Source organism: Balaenoptera borealis, assembly GCF_965194805.1.
Source record: "Balaenoptera borealis genome assembly, chromosome: 19".
Lineage (NCBI taxonomy): Eukaryota > Metazoa > Chordata > Mammalia > Artiodactyla > Balaenopteridae > Balaenoptera > Balaenoptera borealis.
The window spans coordinates 67,441,016-67,465,988 of record NC_138878.1 but is presented as its reverse complement, the minus strand read 5'-3'; the positions used below and the strand labels follow the sequence as shown (position 1 = coordinate 67,465,988).

Here is a 24,973-nt window from a genome sequence, read left to right as displayed (position 1 = left end):
CAGAAAATTCTCTTGGTCAAGGGTGGCCAGACTCTGGCCATCCAGCCCACAGCCTGTTGTATAAAGAAGGGCTCGCTGGCACAGCCATGTCCATTCCTTGGTTACAGTCTGGGCTGCTTTCATGCAAAGTCTTTTAGCTGCGACAGAGACTTATTGGTTCAGGAAGGCTAAAATATTTGCTATGAGACCTTTGACAGAAAAAGGTAACTGACTGCTGCTTCTGAATAGCTTCAGGATACATAAATAAGATTGAGCCAAAGGGTGTGCTAGGGATTGGATGTGGAGACCAAGGAGTGGTGGGCGTCCTTTTATTTTCCTTTTGGCCACACTATGCAGCATGCAGGGTCGAATCCATGCCCCCTGCATTGGGAGCGCAGAGGCTTAACCACTGGACCACCAGGGAAGTCCTTGTTGGGGGGCGTCTTGAATGACTTCATGAATTCTGGCTTGAGCCACTGGAGGTGCTGGGTTCCAAGTTGAGGATGACTTGGGAGGGACAGAAGTAGGATGATAAGGGTTCATTTAATTTTGGACGTGTTAAGTTGAATTATAGCCAAATAAGCCTTAGCAAGCGCAGGGAGTGTGCATTTAATCTACAAATATTTAATTGACCTTCGTGTCTGTCTGGTTTTTCAAATTACCTTAATATTCACCCATTCCCTATTGTCCAGGAATCTGCCACTGCCCAGTGCGTTCTGATCTGCAGGTCAAGCTTGAAACTTGATAGTCAATTAAGTTATTCATTCATTTATTACAAACTCTTTTACTGACACCATAAATAAAGTCAAAATTTGAATAAGAAATGGATCAAAAGTACATTCAGTACACATTACAGAGGAAAGATCAATATCCTTAATATGTAAAGAACACTTACAAATAGATAAGAAAAAGACCAATGACCCAATCAAAAATTGGTGAGGTATATGAAAAGATAATTCATAGTAAAGAAATGAAACTGCTTCTAACCATGTTTTCACCCAGCAGTTGGTAAAGATTAAAAAATGTGTTCAAAAAAATAATAATAAAAAATGTGTTCGTATACTGACTTGGCCTCTCCAAATGCCTTGTTAGTTGGGTTCTCATCTGGCACTCTTTGCGTAGAGCACTTTGGCAATAGCTGTCCCCAAATTTGAAATGCACATATGCTCTGATGCAATTCTTTCAGTTCTAAAACCTGTCCTGAGAAGCTTCCAATTGTGTGCAATGACACATTTTCAAGGAAGGTCATTCCAGTAATGTTAGTAGTAAGAAAAAAACAGAAGCCACCCAACTATCCAGTATTAGGAGACTTGGTTAAACAAATCATGGTCAAGTCATTCAGGGGAATAGTCTACCACCATCAGAAAGAATGAGGCAGGGCTTCCCTGGTGGCGCAGTGGTTGAGAGTCTGCCTACCGATGCAGGGGACACAGGTTCGAGCCCTGGTCTGGGAGGATCCCACATGCCGCGGAGCAACTGGACCCGTGAGCCACAATTACTGAGCCTGCGCGTCTGGAGCCTGTGCTCCACAACAAGAGAGGCCGCGATAGTGAGAGGCCCGCGCACCGCGATGAGGAGTGGCCCCCGCTTGCCACAACTAGAGAAAGCCCTCGTGTGGAAACGAAGACCCAACACAGCCATAAATAAATAAAAATAAATTTTAAAAAAGTGATTTGGGGTGCTCAATAATTTAAAAAAAAAAAAAAGAATGAGGCAGTTCTGTATGGACTGATATGGCAAGATTTCCAAAATATATTCGTTAGCTAAAAAAAGAAAACAAAAGCAAGAGTGTGTATAGTAGGATGTCGTTTATGTAAAAAAAGAAACAGGTGGCTAGTGGCAGATGAAATATATTTGTTTATATACACACATGCATATACATGTATAATTAAACCTATAAATTAACATATAATTAAGCATACAAATAAATGAATAAATATTTATCTCTGAAAGCATAGATAAGAAATCCATTAATGCCAGTGGGGATTAGTCTAAGGAGGGAACACGGTGGGGAGAGCTGGAGGGGAAGGAGACATACTCTTTTCATATATTTTATCCTGTTGGAAGTTTTCACCACCCTTGCAGAAACCAAAGTTCCCCTACATCCATTTCCCCTTTCTTCCAGGACATTAGAACCCTGAATCTCAGCTGGGATATTGCTACCTGAACGAAGGACAGCATTTCTCACCTATTGTGCTGGTATTCTGTTTGATTAAGGCCTGGCCAGTGAGGCATAAGGGTAAGGACCATCCTTACCAGACAGCCCAGGTGGGCTGTGTTTCTGCACCTGTGTGCCCATCCGCAAGTGGGTCTCAATTGTTACCAGCAGGCTTGGGAGGCTGAGGCGATATCTCGGGGGTTTTGAAGGTATGCCATTGTGAGTAGCAGTGAGTGTGTGGGCGTCTGGGAGAGGGGTCACCGCTTGCCTGGGGGTCACTGTGCTTCTGATGGTTCTGCAGGACCAGCCCCCAGCCCCCAGTAACCGCTTCCCCCGGCCCAAGCATCCAGGCCCTTGCGTCTCTGCTGCTCAGAAGCATAACTTGCGGCTCTTCCCTGTCAACCCGCACCTCCCTTCTCCTGGAAGACCTGGTCCAGGACAGAGGGCTAGACTCGTGGGGGAGGGGCGCTGGGGGGAGGACGGCTATCTGAGGCCCAATTGGAAAGCCCAGCAACAGAGACAGTGATGGAGGGAAGCTTGGGTCAGAGAGGAGGTGCAGGACCGGGATTTCCAGTCCTTAAACCCTGACAACATTATACTTTGTTTCAGGCACTGTTTCAGTCACTGGACCTGAGTATCTATGTGGACAGGAGAGGGGCGGTGGTCGTGAGCGGCTCCTTTCGCGCCTTTGTCCTGCGCGGTCCCCGGGCACGTTTTCTGGACCTCCTGCAGGATGCCAGGGACCAGCACTGAGCTAGCCCGCCCCGCCCCTGCCCCCCGGGAAGCCCGCGCCAAGTCACAACCCGGCAGGGGAGGGCAGTCCCGCCGCCGCAGCCCTGAAGGGTCTGCGCCATCAGTGCGAGTGCGCAGTAGGGGGCGGGGGGCGGCGGGCGGCGGGATGGCGCTGCGGGGTCTCCGCGGGGAGGGCGGGGGCGCCCAGCCAGGATGCGCGGGTGCGTTCTGGGCAATGGGGCGCAGGAGCTGCTGCCTAGGAGCCCCTGAGACCGGATGGTGTGCGCGCTGTGGAGCCCCTTGAGGAACCCGCGTCTCCCCTGAGGGCGGCCAGAGAGTCCTCAGACCCTTCTGAGCCTCGGGGCGACTCCTGGTCCGAGGATTTCTCGGGCCACTGAGAGGAGAGAAGACTGGAGGGGACCGAGGAAGACTGGGCTGTCCGGGTCAGGGGATGGCTGGGTCTCCTTCCAGGTCAGGTGGAGGAGGAACGGGGTCCCGGTCCCGAGATTTTAGGAGGTAGGAGGGTCAGATCTGGGGACTTCGTAGTTTGATGGAGGAGGCGGCAGGTATGGGGGTGGGACACTGGAGAGATCAGTTGGGGATCGGGGGCTAGTTACCGAATTGACCGAATAGAACGTAGGAAAATGACTTGGGTGGGGGGAGTCCAGAGGGCATTTGGGGAGTGGGGAGGGTCGTGAAGCCCCTCCGGAGGCTTTTGGGGGAGCCAGAGGAAGCTTGTGAGAGGGGCGCTTGGAAAAGGGTTTTCGAGCCTCCAGCGATTTTGCGCGCCCGTGCCTGCCTGAGGGTGGTGGCCGGGAGCTTGCCGGGGGCGTGCATCTTGGAGGGGCAGCCTCTGGGGTATGGGCCCTGGGTGAGACCTAGGCTCGGTCCTGGGTGTCAGCCAGAGGGGATCATGTGTCTGGAGGGTGATTTTGAGTTTTCAGATGTGTCTGCAGATGTGTTTGTGTCTTTATGCCCTGCTTTCCAAAGTATTTGTTTGAAAATATGTGTTTCCACAAGTTAGTGTGTGTGTGTGTGTGTGTGTGTGTGTGTGTCTGTATGTCTATGTCTGCCTGGGGTGTCTGCTGTCTCGAGCTCTGTGAATCTGAATCTGCACGTTTGTGTGTGTGGATCTGTGCACAGTGGGTCGTATTGTTTCTAAAAGGCCTGCAAGCTGAGGGGGTGTCTCTGATTTTCTAGGAATGTCTGTGACTGCAGTGTGGGTGTGTGTCTGCAGTGTGTGTGTGTGTGTGTGTGTGTCTGTGTGTGTGCACGACTGGGTGTTGCTGAGCTTTCGGATGGATTTCTGCATATTTGTCTGATCTGCTGGTAGGTCTCAATGTTTTCAAGCTTACAAGGCTGAAGGAGTGATTCTGAGGTTTAATGTGAGCCATTATGAGTAGGAGCTGGGGGGCGTCCAAAGCGGAGTGATAGGGGGCATCTGAGAGGGGGAGGCCTCTGGAGGATGGGTCCCCAGGTGAGACTGAGGGTGGACCCTGGGGTGTCAGGCAGAGGTGGTATGAATATCCCATAGGGTGCCCTTTGAGTTTTAAGTGTGCAGATGTGTGTGTCCTGCCGTGTGTGTGTGCCTGGTGTGCCCAGTATTTGAAGCTGTGTGTATCTGCACATTTGTGTGTGTGTGTGTGCGTGCACATGCCTGAGTGTTACTGAACCTCAGGATGTGTTACTGCCCATTTGCGTGTATTTGAGGATCTACAAGTGGGTCTTAGATTGTACAAGCAGGACACTGAGGCCAAAGTGGTGTCTCTGAGATTCTGAAAGTATCCCACTGTGAGTAAGTAGGAGTGTGAGTCCTGGGCAGGAGGTCACCTCGTGGGAGGGATTCATTGTGTACCTGATGATCCTGCAGAACCCACCGTGTCCCCCAAACACCCCCAAGGGGTCCCCAGGCCCCAGTGCCTCTGAAGCATGAGCCTCTGTGCCTTTCCTAGGAAGGCCTGGGCTGGGCAGTGGGGGAGGAGCGCTGGGGGAGGGGACGGATTCTGAGGCCCAGCAGGAACCCCTCAGTAACAAGGATAGTGATGCTGGCAGGCTGGGGGGCCTTCGTGGAGGAAGAGGCCCCCTGACCCTCCCCCCTAAAAATACAATTGCAGCCAACACTCTGACGCCTGTGCTGGTGTCGGAGACTGTTTTAACCACCTGACTTGTGTTCGGGGGCGGGGGTGGGGGGTTTGTGCGTGTCGCTGAGCAACTCGGCCCCGTTCATTCACGTGAGTTTGTCCACAGATTCCCCGGGCATCTCCGGAGCCAGCCCTGCTCGGGCGCCAAGGACAAGCACTGAGCAAGCCCTCCCGCTCCTGCCAAGGGGCGCAGATAGACCCGGGTCCGGAGGTCAGTCCCACGGCCGCAGCTCTGAAGGGTCGGCGCCATCAGGGCGGGGGGCGCAGCGAGGGGCGGGGTGCGGTGGCGGTGGGCGGCGAGATGGCGCTGCGGGGTCTCCGCGGGGAGGGCGGGGCACCAGGCCAGGATGTGCGGGTGCGTTCAGGGAAATGGGGCGCAGGAGCTGCTTTCTAGGAGCCCCTGAGGCCCAATGGTGCCCACGGTGGGGCCCCTTCAGGAACCGGCGTCTCCCCTGAGGGCAACCCGAGTCCTCACCCCCTTTGAGCCTCGGGGGAAGTCAGGGTCCTATGATTTCTCTGGCCACTAGCTGGAGGGGACAGAGGAGGCTGGGGTGTCAGTAGTAGGGGTGGCGGGGACTCCGTCCAGGACAGGTGGAGGAGGCGCCCGGGTCCTGGTCCTGAGGTGTTAGGAGGCAGGAGGGGCGGACGGGGGACTTCGCAGTTGGTTGGAGGAGGTGGGAGGTATGGGGGGGGGGTGCTGTAAGGACACTGGAAAAGTCGGGGGGGTCAGGGGGGCCAGGTACAGAATTGGCCGAAGAGAACATAGGAAAATTATCTGGGGGGAATCCAGAGGGGAGTTTTGGGGACAACTTGGGGCAGGGAGCATTGTGGAGGCGTTTGGGGGTCCGCTGAGGACACATATGATGATTCGTTGATGAATAAGGTGATTGCAGAAGGATTTTTGAGCTTCCAGTGATTCTGGGGGCTCATGTCTGGCTGCAGGTGTGGGCTGGGAGCGTCCTGGTGGCTTAGAGGGGCATCTGCGTGAGAGTAGCGTGGGCCCAGGGTGTCAGCCAGAGGGGAATTGTGTTGGAGAGGGTGACTTGTATTTTCAGGTTGTGCATCTGCCGTTGTGTGTGTCCCAAGCATGTGTGTGTGTATGTGTGTATCTACTGGTGGGTCTCAATTTTTACAAATAGGTCTGTGGGCTCAAAGGGTGTCTCAGAGGTTTTCAAAGAACATCACGGGGTGTTGGAGTGTGCTTGTGAGTCCCTGATGGGGGATCACGAAGTTCCTGGGGGGGTCATCGTGTGTCTGATGGTCCTGCCGGGCCAGCCCTAACTCCCCAGCCACACTTGAACGGGCAGCCAGGCCCTTGTGCCTCAGCTGCTCTGAAGCATGAAGCTCTGTGACATGGGGATCTTCTTCCATGAGGTTCTGTCTTCCCTGGAAGACCTGGCCCAGAACCAGGGCCTGCACGGGTGGAGGAGGGGCGCTGCGGGAGATCAGAGGTCAGAGGCCAGGTTGGAAGGTCCTGGCAGCAGGGACAGTGAGGCAGGGAAGGTGGGGGCGGCAGAGGAGGTGGAGGAAGAGGCCTCCTAACCGCCCGCCCCCCCACCAATAACAAGAGAGTTGGATCCAACACATAAACTGCCTGACTCTGTGTCAGGCTGTGTTCTCAATACCTGACATGTGCTTAATCATATTCAACCCTCATGTTTAATCATTCATTGTCCTTATTTTTACGGAGGGGAAACCTGACAGCACAAGAGGTTAAATACCCGCTGAATCGGGGCTTGTTAGGTAAAATACAGAGCGCATACTTAAATTTGAATTTCAGACAAAGAATTACCTTTCAGTGTAACTATGTCCCAGATATTTCTTGCCTATACTTAAACATAACTTGGCAAAATAAATAAAGGGTGATTTTTTATGTAGACACGTCCCATGCAGTGTTTGGGAGCTACTTATACTAAAAAATGATTTGTGTATCTGAAATTCAAATCTCAGTTTGCTGTGTATTTCTTGTAATCTTGTTGTTGTTAAATCTGGCGAGCTTGATCCTTGAGATCTCTCGGCTAGTGACCGGCAGGCTGGAACCGCTCAGTGCACCCTCCAGACACACTGGCCTAAGTCCCGCCCAGGGTAAAGCTGGGGTGCAGGCGGGGCCCCAGGACCCCACAGCTGAGCCTGCTGCTAGGCACCGTTGCAGCAGTGCTGGCCGCTCCCCGGGGGCTGTGGTGAGGGGTCTGTGGACCGGCCCCCTCGTCTTCACAGCAGTCCTGAGGGGCAATCACTTGAGCATCCTGTACCAGAAGAAGCCCCCGAGGACAGGGAAGAGAGGTCCTGGTCTGAACCATTTGGTCAAGCTGCAATGTAGCCTTAGGACCGGGCTGAAATACAGCACTGGGAATGCTGGCCATGAGCGCACTTATTTAGTGCCTGCTGTATATGCCAGACTCCAGAGGCCCTTTTGATACTCAGTTAACTGACATTCACCTCCAGGGTCCCAGCACTTCGTGTCATAATTTTTCTATTCTTAAAGGGGCATAAACCCCACAACCATGATCCCTGCCCTTGCCCTTGCCAGGTGCCATGCCAAATGCTCTCCCCAAATCACACACTGGGCCTTGGAAGCCACTCTAGGAGGCAGGCATTGCCAACACTCCCCTTGGATGTTGGGGACCTGGAGACTTGGGGAGGGGATGGAGCTGCCTGAGTCCATCCGACACCTGAGAGCGGTGCTGGGGTTCACACCCGGGCCATCTGGGTCCCCAGCCCAGGCACTGACTGCTCTGGTCTCCTGTCCATAGGGAGCAGCTGTGGTGTCACGATGCTACCTCTGAGCACCATCGAGGGCCAGGAAACGGAGGAGGTGCAGACCAAGCCGCCCGAGAAAGGAGGTGAGACACACATGGGGTGGAAAACTGTGTGCAGGTGGCAGTGGGGAGGGCCTCCAGGGCACGGCTGATGAGGAAGGGTTGACCCTGAAGCCTGATCCCAGCCCCAAATATCTCCCACTGGCTCCTCTTGGGGAGGGAGGGCCCTGAACTACCCCCAGTAGTTCTATCTTACATGATGATAGTACAACATCGAAACTAGCCCATGGATATTGGTACAATCCAAGTGTGTTTTTCCATGTATTTTTTCACATGTGTAGTGGCCTGTAACAATCATACAGGAGACAGAAAATGCCTGACTATTTCCTGCAGAGGCATCCCCACAGGCAGCTGTATATCAGCTGTCCCTTCCTCCTGGACACGGGCTCCCCAGGCTGCCACTATCTCCAGAGCCCCCTGTTGTCTTACCCCAGCCCCTTCACTCACTGACATGCCCTCTCTGTTCCCTGTGGGCCTTCGGGATGCAATTTAATGCATGTCTGCAGGCACTGCTGTGCAACCTCCAGCAAGTGTCCTAACCTCTCTGTGCCTTCGTTTCCTCTCTAATGTTGGATTAATATAGTACCCACCTCAGAGACTTATTATGAAGAACCAAATAAGATAATCCGTGTAAAATACTTAAAAGCATGCTTCACACATAGCGAGTACGCCACACTTATTAGCTCTTGTCAATGGTTTCACGACGAAGATCTTATTATTACTGCATTTCTCAAGCCACAGAGGGCAAGATGGCCTCATGAGTCTTTCCTCCTCCCTCAGCCCTGCCTTCTGAGAACCCTGGTGAGGCGCCAAGGAAGCCCCCCAGAAAGAATGCAAGAGTGTCAGCCAGACGGGTGCCGATCTGTCCCATGGTAAGCCTGCTTGTTTCCTCCCTTTGACCAGAGGCCCTTGGGTCTGAGCTCAGGCACATCTGCCACCCTCTCTGCCCAGCAGAGACCCTTGGATGGCTCGGTGCCCCTTGTACCCTTGAGGATGTAGCCCCAGCTCTGGGGGATGGTTTTCTTGGAGATGCTGCCCTCTTTCCTGCCTTCTTTTCTTTCCTAATTCCTGCCTCTGCTCCAATGTCACCTCCTCCATGAAGCCTCCCTTGCTCACTTTTGCCTCATTTCTCTCTAACCCCTTGCTTTGCTCAATTTCTTCAGCATTATTATTGCTACCTGAGAGCGTACCTGTATCTGTGTGTTCATCATCTGTGTTCCCTACTAAAGTGGTTCTTGGGGGCAGGAACCTCCTCTGTTGTTCAGTGGCATATCCCCCTGCCTAGAACAGATGTAACCAGCCTTAGGCACTGTATACACATGGGCTGATTAAGTGAGGGAATGAATTACGTAAGGGTCCCTCCTGCATAGGCAGCTGTGGCTTTGTCCACCTGGATACCATTCCTCCTTCTCCTACTAACACCCTTGGTTTTCCTTGGGGGACCACCTGTCTCCATGCCCTTCGGATGGATCTGATCCCATCCTCAGACCAGCTCCAGGTATGCCCCTGACCAATCAGAGCCAGCAATGCCAAGGTTCCCCGTGATGGGTTCCGGGCAGGCCACGTGACTCAACCTTAGCCAATGAGGCAGCTGCTCTGTCTCTGGGATTCTTATCAGGCAGGAGCGGAGCTTGGAGCGGCCCTGATGGGGAACCAGGGGGGCCCCGGGGAGAGGTCAGGGGAGGCACAGGGTCAGGATGCTTGCAAGAACACGTTTCCTATTAGTGCCTGCAGCAGTCCCAGGGAGGACTCTCTAGAAATGTTATTAGAAAAGAATGTAAGAGTCACAGATTTTGCAAAGCAGTACAAAGATCATCCAAATTCACCAATTTTTAGCACTTTTTCTATTTTCTATTTTCGCGCATTCAACCCTGATACACACTTTCATCTTATCCCTGTGCATATTCCAGTTTTGATAATTTGCTACATGCTGTCTGCTTGGTGTTCTTCTTCCTCCTACACAAGGTCTGGTCTAGGGCCAGGTATTGTGCTTAGTAATGTATCTTTACTACTCTTTAAGCTAGAAAATCTCCTCAGCCTTTCTTTGCCTCTTATGACACTGAAGATTTTGAAGTCCAGAGTCACACCCAGCTCCATATTCATGGTTTATTTGGTTTATTTTTTACCATTTCCCCATGAAAGAGATTCAGGGTAGCTATGATCTCTGGAATACCACCTAAGTGATGCCGCATCATTCTCATGACATCACATCTAGATGCACCCTAGGTCTGTCTGCCATCACTGGTGATATGAATTTTGATCCATTCAGCCAAGATGCTTGTCCCATTTCTCCACTGAATAATTTCTGATTTTCTTATTTCTCCAGGTAACTAACTAATAAGAAATCATTGGAGAGACACTTGTAGATGAATCAAATAACCTAGAAGAAGAGACCATTCTGATTGGTCCTTTCGGGTCCTGTGCTCACCACTGAACCAAGCATCAGCTGAGGAGATGCAGGACCCCAATTGCCCCAGCCTGGGTCACATGCCCATGGGAGTGTGAGGGGTAGAAGGTCCCTACCTTTCGCCAACCCCGAGAACAGAAGTATGGGATGCAGCAGTGATTCTCAACCAGAGGCAATGTGTTCCCCAGGGGACACCTTCAGTGTCTGGAAACATTTTTGTTTGTCACAATTTGAAGGGGTGATGCTGATGGCATCTAGTGGGTAGAGACCAGGGATACTGCTCAACATCCTGCAATGTCCAGGACGTCCCCCCCCCCGACCCCTGCAAGAAGGATCTGGACCCATAGCGTCACTAGTATGGAGGGTAGGTAACCCGGAAATAGGGGAAAGGACGATTCTGCACAGGTGAGGACACTGAGTGGAGGGAAAGCCTTCCTGTGCACCCGAAGCCTCCCAGCTGGGAATGCCAGCCTGGTGAAGCTGAGAGCCCAGACTCCAGAGTCTCAGTGCTGGGTTCAAATCAGGCCTCAGCCACTACCAGCTGTGGGACCCGGGACCAGTTCCTGAACTTCTCTGAGCCTCAGTTTCCTCATCTGTGAAATAGGGCAGTAGGAACACCCCCCTCACAGGGTTACTACGAGGATTAAGTGAGTTCACATTTGTGCTGTCCGTACAACAGTGCCTGGGATATAAGTATCTGTCACATAAATGATGGGAGATTTCTGTCCCCTGAGGAGGTTATATACTCACTTCTAATCCTGACTGCCTCATATCCCCCACCTCTATGTCTGATCATAAAGAGTGAGAAAACTTACTGGTCCCTCCCCACCTCCGTTACCTCATCTGTAGGATGGAGAAATAAGAACAAAAGCCACCTCATGAGGATTAAATGGGACCTGACATGTCATTCATGCAGCAGAGTAAATACTCAATAACCACTGGGTAGAAATAATAGTCCTCTCAGAAATTACTGCAGCTACATACTGCCAGCACCGTGGGAGATGCTTTATATTGAAAGGAAGTGTTTAATTTTTTTAGCAAAGCAGATGGTTTTAAGAAAGCAGCAAAGCAAACGTTGTCACAGCTAACGGGTTTCCAGCTCTCAGTAAGTGGCAAACATTGTTAAATTTAAAGATCCTTTTCTAGGATTACCTTGTTCATACCTCACACTCCCCTATGAGAGAGCAGTTATTTATATTCCATTATACAGAAATGTAAACTGAGTCCAGGGAAGGTCAGGTCGCTTGCCCCAGGATCCCCGGCTGTACGTGGCCAAGTAGGAATTCAACCCCAGGTGGGCTGCCCCTGAGTGCACGTGCTCAGCCCCCAAACTAAAGGTGACTGGACACTACCTAGGCACTAACATTCTCTTCCTTCGTCTCTGTTCTCTGTCCTTCCAGCCAAGTGTTTGCTTCACCTTTTACATGGAATCGAATGACTCTGACTTTGAATCCCAATCTTCTCCTGAAACTTCGAAACCTGGCTCAAAGTGCACCTCCCCTTCGAAGCCTCGTGCAAAGTATCAGGAGATCCAGGCGTGGGAATGTCCCCTGTGCTGCCTCAGCATTCTCTACCTTTCCTAATACCTGAGGTCCCTCTGCTTCCCGCCCTAGACCCCGTGCTCCCAAAACACACTTCCTGGGCTACTCTGGTGTAAAACTCCAAAATACAGCTGCTTAAATATGCCAAAGTTGATTTCTCTCTGTTGGTGATCGTGTGTAAACTTCCAGGGGGAAGTGTTACAAACTGGTGGATTTGGGCAGCCAGGGTCCTTTGACTTTGGTGCTCTGTGCCACCTGGCTGGAGAAGGCTCACCCCCCCACACCCAGGCCACATTCTGGCTCAGGGGAAGGGGGAAGGGGAGAGGGAAGGGGAAGACACTCTTTAGTCCTTCAAAGGGCAACTCCTACAAGATGCCCAGATCACTTTTCCTCAAACCTCATTGGCCAGAGCATAGTCACATGACCACATCTAGCTGCAAGAGATGCTGGGAAGTGCAGTCCTTAGCTGGGCAATCCTGTGCTCACCTAATAGCTTCTAGTATTATAGCAAAGGGGAATGGCTATTGTGTCCCCACTGACCAGGTCTGTTATGTTAATTTAGCCCCAGAATCAGGCTGTAATGAGTACATGAGTGAATACATGTATTCTTCAATTCTGTATCTCTCTCCCATTGACTAGGATCTCCTCCATTTTTACACAAATATTTAGAATGATGAACATTTCTTGAGCACTGACCATGTGGTAAGCACTGAGCTAGTGTCTTTACACATTTTGGTCCACTTAATTTTCACAGCCATATGGCTGGTTCTGTTATTATCCATCTTTCCAAGATAAGAGAACAGAGGCACAGAGAGTTCATGTCATTTGCTTCAGGTCACACAGATCATAAGTAGCCAAGCCAAGATTCAAACCCAGACAGGCTGGCTCCAGAGTCTATGCCCTTAACCATCATGGTAATAACCTCACACATGTGGACACTGGGACTTTCCCAGATGGTCACACAACTGTGAGTGGAAGAGCATCTTCCAACATTCATACCTTCCAAGATTCATAGCATCCATTCACTTACCTCTTCAGATATTGCGTAAATACTTGGAATATGCATGTAACACTTATCTTTAGACACAGTAATGCCACTTAACTACAACAACAACAAAATCCACAGAAATTGTCGATTGAAGTAAAAATGCACAATGTGAGAGCTGTGAGTTTCAGTATTTGGGGACTTACTAAGGACTATAGCCCAGGAGAGAGCCTCTCAGGGAGCTCTGAGGAACTGCTCCAAACGGTAGGTAGGAGGTCAGTTTCTGTGTGATTTTGGAGAAGGGGTCCTTGCAGTCAAGCACACACCTCAGCACAAGGTTCCTGTTGGTCATGAAGAACAGATGTCTCAGTCAATGATTTTAGTGCTTCTCTAAGTATGGGAAGATGCAAGAATCTTGGTTCATAGTAATTTTTTTTCTGAAAATACCTAATTATCTGAGGGCCATTTCTGCCACTTTCCCCAGAGCATAGAGTGCCTCACCCGGGTCTTAACCCTGACTTCCTTTCAGGGTGAACTGTAGGTGGTACAGAATGGTGGGCAACATCCTTTAGTTGGCAAACTTCAGGAGCAACAGCCACAAGGGGTCGTGGAGGTGGCTCTGCTGAGGTTTCTGGGCTCCTCCAGATGCCTGGTGGACGCTGGTCTTCAGCTCACCTAGGCTGGCTTCTCTTGGGGCACTGGGGAGACCTGGCCCTACTCCAAGTATCTTTCATCCTCCAGCAGGCTTGCTTGGTCATGTTCATCCTCATGGCAGGGGTAAAGACACAAGAGAGAAACAAATGCCAGTTTCATAAGCACTTTTCAAGCTTCTGGTTAAATCACATTTTACCAGCATTCCTTTGGCCAAAGCAAGTTCCATGGCCAAGTACACAGATTCAGAAGAAGAGGGCACTGCACACTTAGGACTAAGGGTATGAACATGGGGGAGGGTGGAAAACTGGGGCCATGTTTGCAACCTAACACAAGGCAGGATTGTGATCATATCCGCAACATGCGTCGACTCTCACCTGTCAGAACACAAGAGGATTCACCAGCCAGGCACCTGGGAGGGAAGCCAGGAATGTGGGAGAGCCTCCACCTGCCAGGTGGCCCTTCTCAAGAGTCAGAAAAGTCTCTGGGAGGATATGTTATCAGTGTGAGGGATGAGGAAAGACTTCCTGTGTAAGTCAAGTGTTCAGAGACATCAGAGCATGCTTCCCAGATAGAAAGCCTACAGGTGTCCTGAGTGTGGGAAAGCTTTCACCGAAGGCCCAACTGTTAATAATCACGGGAAATTCCACACTGCAGGGAAGCCGTGTGCATGCACCAAAGGTGGGGTCCTTCGGGCAGGTCTCCTCCCTGACGCCCCACCAGAAAATTCATGTTGGAAAAGACTGTAAACTCTTCCAGTGTGAAAGGGCCTTTAGCTGGAATGCACGCAAAATCCCCCAGTGCAGGTAAAATGAGGGAACCTATGTGAGTGGAGATTTCCTTCAGTTCTGCTCAGAAGTTTTCTGGTAGACCAGACGTTCTCATTTGGGGTGATACTCCACTGCCCCTCCTGAACCTTCTCCACAATGTAGGGATATTATGGTTGGTCCAACTTGGTGGTGCTACTAGGCTCTAATGGGCAGGGGCCAAGGATCCTCTACACCTCCTCCAATGCACAGGCACACCCCCTGCACAAGGAATGTTCTGGCCCCAAATGTCAATAGCGATACTATGGGAAACTGCATTTGAGAAGGAATTCAGTTTAATTTTCTTGCCCCCAGCAAAGTAACCATGAACTTCATATGGCTACTTCAACATAAAGGAGTCAAACATAAATAAAATTCAGAACAGAGTTTCTCAGCTGCTCCAGGCAAGTTTCAGTGGCCACATGTGGCCAGGGGCTACCATACTGGATACTGCAGATACAGAACATTTCCATGGGCACAGAAGGGTCTGTCTTAGGACTGCTTTAGATCTCGTAGGCTATCAGAATTATCACAAAGTGTATCCCCCAGGAAGTGAGGATGTGGGCTTGGTGCTGTGAGAGACTGAAGAAGCACAGCCAGATGGAACATCTTATCAATGGCTCTTGGAGACTCTTGGCTCCATGCACGGTCCTCTGGGCAGTTTGAGTCTCAGGGTGGCCAGTGCCCTGCCCGCAGGACAACCCCTCTGCCTGGGGCAGATTAACCAGTCGGTTACTGATAATGTAGATAAATGCTAACATTTCCTGGGCACTTTCCACCTGTCAGGTATGGAGCTGAGCACTTTACATAGATGATCTCACTTACTCTTCACCAGAGTCCTAGGAAATAGGAACTAATATGATCCTCATTTTATAGGAGATAAAAGCGAGGCTCTCATGAGCTTTTTCAAAGCACTATCATTTAAAATTTTCTACCAAATTCAAGACTATGTGCCTATTTGTATACTATGCTCTTTCAATCCACAGGATTCAATATTTTTTCAATATTATTTTCATAAAATATTTCTTTTCTTTAAAGACATGCCCGTTCAGTTTTCTGCCCAAACTGCTCTTTTGCCAGAGAGCAGCTTGGCTTTATCTACTCCAGGGTCTGGTACAGAAAATTCTCTAGGTCAGGGGTGGGCAGACTCTGGTCATCCAGCCCACAGCCTGTTGTGTAAATAAGGGCTCGTTGCCACAAGTACACCCATTCCTTACCTAACGTCTGGGCTGCTTTCATGCAAAGCAGAGTAGCTGCTACACAGACCCGATGGCCCAGAATTCTAAAGTATTTGCCATGACATCCTTGACAAGAAAGGTGACTGACCTTGCTTCGAATAGATGCCAAACTGAAATCAATACGGGTGAAGGTGTGAGAATGGTTAGAAAAAGGAGGGAAAATCGTGAACTATTGCAACTGTGATGCACCGTGTAAAAGATATTTTGTGTCTGAGTCCAGGGCACATGCTACATACATGTGTTCCTCCGTGTGTGGCGTGTGTTTGCTCATATTCGAAGAACAAGTTTAGAAATACTACGTACTCTTATTACCTGCACAAGTAATTCTCAACCACTGAAAACCTGCCCAGGGCGACCTCCTAAATTGCTTTCCCTAACGAACGAGGCGAAGAGGCCCCCGACCCTCCCCACTAACAACGGAATCGCAGCGAACACTCTGACGCCTGTGCTGGTGTCAGAGACAGTTTTAACCACCTGACTTGTGTTTGCGGGCGGGGGTTGGGGGGTGTGCGTGTCGCCGAGCAGCTCAGCCCTGTTCATTCGCGCGAGTTTGTCCACCGCGTCCCCGGGCATCTCCGGAGCCAGCGCTGCGCGGGCGCCAAGGACAAGCACTGAGCAAGCCCGCCCGCTCCTGCCCAGCGGCGCCGCCGGAACCCGGGTCCGGAGGTCAGTCCCGCGGCCGCAGCTCCGAAGGGTCTGCGCCATGGGGCGGGGGCGCAGCGCGGGCGGGGGGCGGCGGGACGGCGCTGCGGGGTCTCCGCGGGGAGAGCGGCGCGCCCAGGGAGGACGCGCGGGTGAATTCTGGGGAGTGGGGCGCAGGAGCTGCTGCCTAGGAGCCCCTGAGACCCGACGGTGCGCGCGGTGGGGCCCCTTGAGGAGCCCGCGTCTCCCCTGAGGGCGGTCGGGACGCTCAGGTCCTCGTGAGCCGCGGGGCGACTCCAGGTCCGAGGATTTCTCTGGCCACTGGGAGGAGGGAAGAGTGGAGGGGACAGAGGAGGCTGGGGTGTCAGTAGTAGGGGTGGCGGGGACTCCGTCCAGGACAGGTGGGGGAGGCGCCCGGGTCCTGGTCCTGAGGTTTAGGGGGCAGGAGGGGCGGACGCGGGACTTTGTAGTTGGATGGAGGAGGCGGGCGGAACAGGTTTGCTCTGCACACCGGAGAGGCCGCTCGGGTATCAGGGGGTCAGGTAGCGAACCGGCCAAGCAGAGAATCGGAAAATGAGACTGCAGGGGGTCCAGAGGGTAGTTTGAGGGATGAGGAGCGGGGGGAGCCCCTCCGGTTGTGTTGGGGGGTTCGCTGAGACGCATAAGAGGTTTGCAGATGAGAAGGGCCTTTGGAAAACAGCTTTTGAGCCGCCAGCGCTTCTGTGCGCCTGCGTGCTGCGGGTGGGGGCAGGGAGCCTGTTTGGGGCGCGCATCTTTGAGGGGCGGCCTCGGGGGGGGTGGGCCCTGGGTGAAACTGGGGGTGGGCCCTGGGTGTCAGCCAGAGGGAAACTGTGTTGGAGAGGGTGACGTGTATTTTCAGCTTCTGCGTCTGCAGTTGTGTGTGCCCCGAGTGTGTGTGTGTGTGTGTGTGTGTGTGTGTGTGTGCATGTCCAGGACTGCCTGTGAGGAGGGCATTCAGTACTGACAAGCACGCCTGCCCACGGGGGAGGCGGGGGTCTCTGAGTTTCCCTGGAGTATGTCTGCAGATGTGTTTGTGTCATTATGCCCTGGTTTCCACAGTGTTCATCTGAAAATGTGTGTCTCTTACAATTGTGTGTGTGTCTATCTGACCGAGTGTTCCCGCCCTTTGACGCACCTTGTATTTGCACGATTATGTGTGAGAGTCTGTGATGGGTCTTATTCTTTAAAAAGGCTTAGAGGGAGAGGTTTGACTCTAAGTTACCAGACAGTGTGTTCTGAGTGTGGCTGTGTATTTAATCATATTTAATCCTCAGGTTTAGTATTTATAGTCCTCATTTTCATGAGGGGAAAGCTGACAGCACAAGAGGTTAAATAACCCCTGAATCAGGGATTGCAGGTAAAATACAGGACACCTGCTTAAATTTGAATTTCAGATAAATAATGAATTACCTTTTAGTATAAGTATGTCCTGAATATTTCATGCGACTTACCTATACTTAAACATAGTTTATCAAAATAAATAAAAAATGATTTTTATGTAGACATGACCCATGCAGTGTTTGAACATACTTATGGTAAAAAATGATTTGTCTATCTCAAATTCAAATCTCAGTTTGCTGTGTATTTCTTGTAATCTTGTTGTTGTTAAATCTGGCGAGCTTGATCCTTGAGATCTCTCGGCTAGTGACCGGCAGGCTGGAACCGCTCAGTGCGCCCTCCAGACACACTGGCCCAAGTCCCGCCCAGGGTAAAGCTGGGGTGCAGGCGGGGCCCCAGGACCCCACAGCTGAGCCTGCTGCTAGGCACCGTTGCAGCAGTGCTGGCCGCTCCCCGGGGGCTGTGGTGAGGGGTCTGTGGACCGGCCCCCTCGTCTTCACAGCAGTCCTGAGAGTCAGTCTTAAGACTTAAGACTTAAGCATCTTGTACCAGAATGGGGCCCCTGAGGCCAGGGAAGCAAGGTCCTGGTCTGAACCATTTGGTCCAGCTGCCTTGTAGCCTTAGGACAGGGCTGAAATATCGCACTAGGAATGATGGCCATGAGGTGCACCTACTGAGTGTCTGCTGTATGCCAGACACCAGAGGCCCTTTTGATACTCAGTTAACTGACATTCACCTTCAGGGTCCCAGCTTTTTGTGGCATAATATTTCTTCAGTTTTACTTATCTACAAAACAGAAACAGATTCACAGACTTAGAGAACGAACTTATGGTTACCAGTGGGGAAGGGATAGTTGGTGGGTTTGGAATTGACATGTACACACTGCCATATTTAAAATGGATAACCAACAAAGACCTACTGTATAGCACAGGGAACTCCGCTCAATGTTGTGTGGCAGCCTGGATGGGAGGGGAGCTTGGGGGAGAATGGATACATGTATATGTATGGCTGAGTCCCTTTGCCGTGCACCTGAAACTATCGCATTGTTAATCAGCTATACTCCAATATAAAATAAAAAGTTTTTTTAAAAAAGGTAATATTTCTTCATTGTTTAAATGGTCATAAACCCCAGACCCATGACCCCTGCCCTTGCCCTTGCCAGGTGCCATGGCACTCGCTCTCCCCAAATCACGCACTGGGCCTTGGAAGCCACTCTAGGAGGCAGGCATTGCCAACACTCCCCTTGGATGTTGGGGGCCTGGAGACTTGGGGAGGAGATAGAGCTGTCTGAGTCCATCCGACACCTGAGAGCAGTGCTGGGGTTCACACCCGGGCCATCTGGGTCCCCAGCCCAGGCACTGACTGCTCTGGTCTCCTGTCCATAGGGAGCACCTGTGGTGTCACGATGCTACCTCTCAGCACCATCGAGGGCCAGGAAACGGAGGAGGTGCAGACCAAGCCGCCGGAGAAAGGAGGTGAGACACACATGGGGTGGAAAACTGGGCAGTTGGGAGTGGGGAGGGTCTCCAGGGTAAGGCTAATGGGGAAGTATTGACCCTGAAGACTGATCCCAACCCCAAGTATCTCCCACTGGCTCTTCCTGGGAAGGGAGTGCCCTGAAGGGCTCCCAGGATGGAACCCCGAGACATCACCTCATGTCAGTAGGTCCTGTCACTGCCCTGCTCAGACCCGTCAGAGATCTCCTGAGAGCTGAATGAATTTGGGCTCCTTTTTGTGGCCTGGACACCCCTGTTGTCTTCCCCCAGCCCCTTCACTCACTGACATTCCCAGTCTGTTCCCTGTGGGTCTTCAGGATGCAATTTAAGGCATGTCTGCAGGTGCTGCTGTGCAACCTCCAGCAAGTGTCCTAACCTCTCTGTGCCTTGGTTTCCTCATCTCTAAAGTGGGATGATGAGAGTAGCCATTTCAGAGAGTTATTATGAAGAACCAAGAAAGATAATACGTGTAAAATACTTAAATGCATGCCTGGCACAAAGCAAGTACTCCACATATATTAGCTCTTGTCAGTGGTTCCATGATGAAGATTTTATTATTATTGAGTTTCTCAAGCCTCAGAGGGCAAGATGGCCTCATGCCTCTTTCCTCCTCCCTCAGCCCTGCTTTCAGAGAACCCTGATGATCCACCAAAGAAGCCCATCAGAATGAAGGGAACAATGTTATTCAGAGTCCTGCCGTTCTGTCCTGTGGTAAGTCTGCTTGTTTCCTCCCTTTGGCCAGAGGCCCCTGGGTTCTGAGAAGTCAGGTACATCCACCACCATCTCTGCCCAGCAGAGACCCTTGGGTGACTGGGTGCCCCTTTGTCCATCTTTCATCCCGGATGTGGCCCCATCTTGTGGGGGATAGTTTTCCTTGAAGATGCTGCCCTCTTTCCTGCCTTCTTTTCTTTCCTACTTCCTGCCTCTGCTCCAATGTCACCTCCTCCATGAAGCTTCCCTTGCTCGCTTTTTCTCCATTTCTCTCCAACCCCCTTGCCTTGCTGAAGTTTTTCCAGAGTAATTATTGCTACCTGAGAGCGTACCTGTATCTGTGTGTTCATCATCTGTCTCCCCTACTAGAGTAGTTCTTGGGGGCAGGAAACTCCTCTGTTCTTCAATGACATACCCCTGTGTGTAGAACAGATGTAACCAGCGGTAAGCACTGTATACACATGAGCTGATTAAATGGAGGAATGAATTAGGGAACGGTCCCTGCTGAGGCAGGCAGCTGTGGCTTTGTCCACCTGGATACCATTCCTCCTTCTCCTACTAACACCCTTGGTTTTTCTTGGGGGACCACCTGTCTCCATGCCCTTCGGATGGATCTGATCCCATCCTCAGACCAGCTCCAGGTATGCCCCTGACCAATCAGAGGCAGCAATGCCAAGGTTCCCTATGATTGGTTCCAGGCTGGGCAGGTGACTCAACCTTAGCCACTGAGGCATCTGCTCTGTCTCTGGGATTCTTAACAGGTGGGAGGGGAGTTTTTGGAGCGGCCCTGATGGGGAACCAGGGGGGCCCCGGGGAGAGGTCAGGGGAGGCACAGGGTCAGGATGCTCTCAAGAACGCCTTTCCTATTAGAGCCTGCAGCAGTCCCAGGGAGGACTCTCTAGAAATCTTATTAGAAAAAAAATTTAAGAGTCACAGATTTTACAAAGCAGTACAAAGATCATCCAAATTCACCAGTTGTTAACACTTTTTCTATTTGCATGTTTTCTCATATATATATAATATACATTATATATAATATACATATGTATTCCTCAGTATGCATGGCCTTAGAAATAGAATATTCTCTTTGGTAAGTGTGAGACTGCTGTAACCTTTGGGCTTTTAACTCTTACATGCACTTTCATCTAATCTAATGTCCATATTCCTGGTTTGTTAGTTGAATACCTAATGTCTTTTTGACGTTCTTTTTCCTCTTAACACAAGGTCTCCTCTAGGTTTCTTAGTAATGTCTTTAGTCTCTTTAAGCTGGAAAATCCCCTCAGCCCTTCTTTGCCTCTTATAACACTGACGATTTTGAAGACCAGAGTCACACCCTGCCCCCATATTGATGGCTTTTTACTTTGTTGTTTCTGTTGTTGTTTTGACCCTTTCCCCCTAATGAGATTCAGGGTAAGCTATGATGTCTTCAATACCACCTAAGTGATGCCCTGTCCTTCTCAGGACATCACATCTAGATGCACATGAGGTTTTGCATGTGAGAAGGAATTCAGGTATAATTTTCTTGCTCTGCAACACAGTAATCACTAACTAACTGCATGAGGCTACTTCAATGTAAATGAATCAATCTTAAAAAAAATTCAAAACACGGTTTCTCAGCCGCTCAGGGCAGGTTTAAGTGGCCAGATGTGGCCAGTGCCTACCTCACTGGACAGTGCAGATACAGAATATTTCCATGGTCACAGAAGGGTCTGTCTCAGGACTGGGTTAGATCTCTTAAGTTATCAGAATTATCACAGAGCATAGCCCCCAGAAAGTGAGGTTGTGGGCTTGGTGCTGTGAGACACTGAAGAAGCACAGCCAGATGGAGCATCTTGTCAATGGCTCTTGGAGACTCTTGGCTCCATGCACGGTCCTCTGGGCAGTTTGAGTCTCAGGGTGGCCAGTGCCCTGCCCGCAGGACAACCCCTCTGCCTGGGGCAGATTAACCAGTCGGTTACTGATAATGTTGGATAAATGCTAACATTTCCTGGGCACTTTGCACCTGTCAGGTATGGAGCTGAACACTTTATATAGATGATCTCGTGTAACCTTCACCAGAGTCCAAGAAATAGGAACTAATATGATCCCCAATGTATAGGAGAGAAACCCAAGGCTCATGAGAGCTTTTATAAGGTTGTTATTTCAAATTTTGTACATAATCAAGACTCAATGGCTATTTTTATATTACACTCTTTTGACTCTCAGGATCCATATCTTCATAAAGTATTTCTTTTTTAAAAGAAAAACAACAAAGTGTATCTGTTCACATTTCTGCCCAAACTGCCCTTTTGCCAGAGAGCAGCTTGGCTTCCTCTACTGCAGGAGCTGGCACAGAAGATTCTCTAGGTCAGGAGTGGGCAGACTCTGGCCATGCAGCCCACAGCCTGTAGTGTAAATAAGGGCTCATTAGCACAGCCACGTCCATCCTTAGGTAGAGTCTGGGCTGCTTTCCTGCAAAGTCCAGTAGCTGTGACACAGACCTGATGGTGCACAAAGGCTAAACTATTCGCTGTGACATCCTTGACAACAAAGGTGACTGATCTTGCTTTGAATAGATGCCAGACTGAAATCAATACGGGTGAAAGTGTGAGAATGTTTAGAAAAAGGAGGGAAACTCTTGAACTACTGTGAGTGTGATACAGTATATAAAAGATATTTTGTGTTTGGGTCCAGTGTACATGCTACATACATGTCTTTCTAGGTGTGTGCGGCATATATTTCCTCATATTCAAATAAGACGTTTAGAAACAGTACTTACCCTTATTACCTGCATAACTGATTCTCATTCTGTTAAAACCTGCCCATGGCGACCTCCTAAACTGGTTCCTCTAACGAATGAGGCCCCCGACCGTCCCCCCTAAAACTAAAATTACAGCCAACACTCAGATACCTGTGCTGGTGTCAGAGACTGTTTTAACCACCTGACTTGTGTTTGGGGCCGGGGATGGCGGGGGGTGCTTTGCGTGACGCTTAGCGACTCAGCTCTGTTCATTCCTGCGAGTTTGTCCACAGATTCCCTGGACATCTTCGGAGCCAGCGCTGCGCGGGCGCCAAGGACAAGCACTGAGCAAGCCCGCCCGCTCCTGCCCAGCGGCGCAGCCGGAACCCGGGTCCGGAGGTCAGTCCCGCGGCCGCAGCTCCGAAGGGTCTGCGCCATGGGGCGGGGGGCGCAGCGCGGGCGGGGGGCGGCGGGACGGCGCTGCGGGGTCTCCGCGGGGAGGACGGCGCGCCCAGGGAGGACGCGCGGGTGAATTCTGGGGAGTGGGGCGCAGGAGCTGCTGCCTAGGAGCCCCTGAGACCCGACGGTGCGCGCGGTGGGGCCCCTTGAGGAGCCCGCGTCTCCCCTGAGGGCGGTCGGGACGCTCAGGTCCTCGTGAGCCGCGGGGCGACTCCAGGTCCGAGGATTTCTCTGGCCACTGGGAGGAGGGAAGAGTGGAGGGGACAGAGGAGGCTGGGGTGTCAGTAGTAGGGGTGGCGGGGACTCCGTCCAGGACAGGTGGGGGAGGCGCCCGGGTCCTGGTCCTGAGGTTTAGGGGGCAGGAGGGGCGGACGGGGGACTCTGTAGTTGGATGGAGGAGGCGGGAGGTATGGGAGTTGGTCTGCACACCTGAGAGGCCAGTTAGGTGTCAGGGGTTCGGTTATCTCACTGGCCGAATAAAAACATAGGAACATGACTTTGGGGGGAGTCCATAGAGCATGCCTTTTAGGGGTGAGGAGGAGCGGGGAGCCCCTCCGGAAAGGTTTGGGGGTTCACTAAGAACGAATAAGAAGATTTGCAGATGAGAAGGGCGCTTGGAGAACAGCTTTTGAGCCTCCAGCGCCTCTGTGCGCCTGCGTGCTGCGGGTCGGGGCAGGAAACCTGTTTGGGGCGCGCATCTTTGAGGGGCAGCCTCGGGGGGTTGGGCCCTGATTGTCAGCCAGAGGGAAATTGTGTGGGAGGGTGATGTGTAATTTCAGCTGGTGCATCTGCAGTTTTGTGTCTCCCGTGTGTGTGTGTGTGTGTGTGTGTGTGTGTGTGCATGTGCAGGATTGCCTGTGAATGGGGCGTTCAGTACTGACGAGCAGGTCTGCCTGCTTGAGTAGTGAGGGTCTCAGATTTCCCTGGATGTGTCTGCAGATGTCGGTGTGTCGTTATGCCCTGGTTTCCTCAGTGTTCATCTGAAAATGTGCGTTTCTGTGTGTGTGTACCTGGCCGGCTGGTCCCACTATATGATGCCCCTTATATTTGCACGATTATGGGTGACAGTCTGTGATGGTTCTTAAGCATCTTAAAAAGGCTTCGAAGAAGAGGTTTGACTCTAAATTACCAGATAGTGTGTCCTGAGTGTGTGTGTGTGTATTTAATCATATTTAATCCTCATGTTTAATCATTTATTTTCCTCATTTTCATGGACGGGAAAGCTGACAGCACACGAGGTTAAAAAACCCCTGAATCGGGGCTTGCCAGGTAAAATACAGGATGCTTACTTCAATTTGAATTTAAGACAAATAATGAATTACCTTTTAGTATAAGTATGTTCCAAATATTTCATGGGACTTGCCTATACTTAAACATAATTTAGAAAACTAAGTAAAAAATGACTTTTTATGTAGACATGCCCCAGGCAGTGTTCGGATATGCTTATACTAAAAAATGATTTGTGTATCTGAAATTCAAATCTCAGTTTGCTGTGTATTTGTTGTAAAGTCGTTTTGTTAAATCTGGCAAAGCTAATCCTTGAAATCTCTTGACTAGTGACTGGCAGCCTGGAACCCCCCACAGCCCACCCCTTCCAGACACACTGGCCCAAGTCCCGCCCAGGGTAAAGCTGGGGTGCAGGCGGGGCCCCAGGACCCCACAGCTGAGCCTGCTGCTAGGCACCGTTGCAGCAGTGCTGGCCGCTCCCCGGGGGCTGTGGTGAGGGGTCTGTGGACCGGCCCCCTCGTCTTCACAGCAGTCCTGAGGGGCAATCACTTAAGCATCCTGTACCAGAATGGGTCCCAAGGCCAGGGAAGTGAGGTCCTGGTCTGAACCACTTGGTCAAGCTGCAATGTAGCCTTAGGACAGCCCTGAAATACAGCACTGGGAATGCTAACCATGAGCGCACTTATTTAGTGCCTGCTGTATATGCCAGACACCACAGGCCCTTTTGATATCCAGTTAACTGTTATTCACCTTCAGGGTCCCAGCTTTTTGTGTCAAGATATTTCTTCTTTTTCTTAAAGGGGCATAAACACCAGACCCATGATCCCTGCCCTTGCCCTTGCCAGGTGCCATGCCAAATGCTCTCCCCACATCACGCACTGGGCCTTGGAAGCCACTCTAGGA

General features: G+C 51.1%; 1 protein-coding gene across 3 annotated transcripts in view; it reads left to right on the top strand.

Moving 5' to 3' along the window:
* The first annotated feature begins 2,591 nt into the window (after nucleotides 1–2,591).
* The window catches only part of LOC309616884 (uncharacterized protein), a 60,944-nt gene continuing 38,562 nt past the window's right edge, over nucleotides 2,592–24,973 (top strand). Inside the window, exons 1-5 of one of the 3 annotated variants that reach the window (XM_082368216.1) lie at nucleotides 2,592–2,999; nucleotides 5,117–5,221; nucleotides 7,764–7,853; nucleotides 19,574–19,665; nucleotides 22,678–22,783. In XM_082368216.1, the coding sequence (XP_082224342.1) occupies nucleotides 7,784–7,853; nucleotides 19,574–19,665; nucleotides 22,678–22,783 (268 nt within the window). In that variant the 5' untranslated portion in view covers nucleotides 2,592–2,999; nucleotides 5,117–5,221; nucleotides 7,764–7,783. Of the gene's footprint in view, nucleotides 3,000–3,076; nucleotides 3,386–5,116; nucleotides 5,222–7,763; nucleotides 7,854–19,573; nucleotides 19,666–22,677; nucleotides 22,784–24,973 lie in introns of those variants that run through there. The other 2 variants (XM_082368215.1, XM_082368214.1) reach the window with 2 other exon arrangements.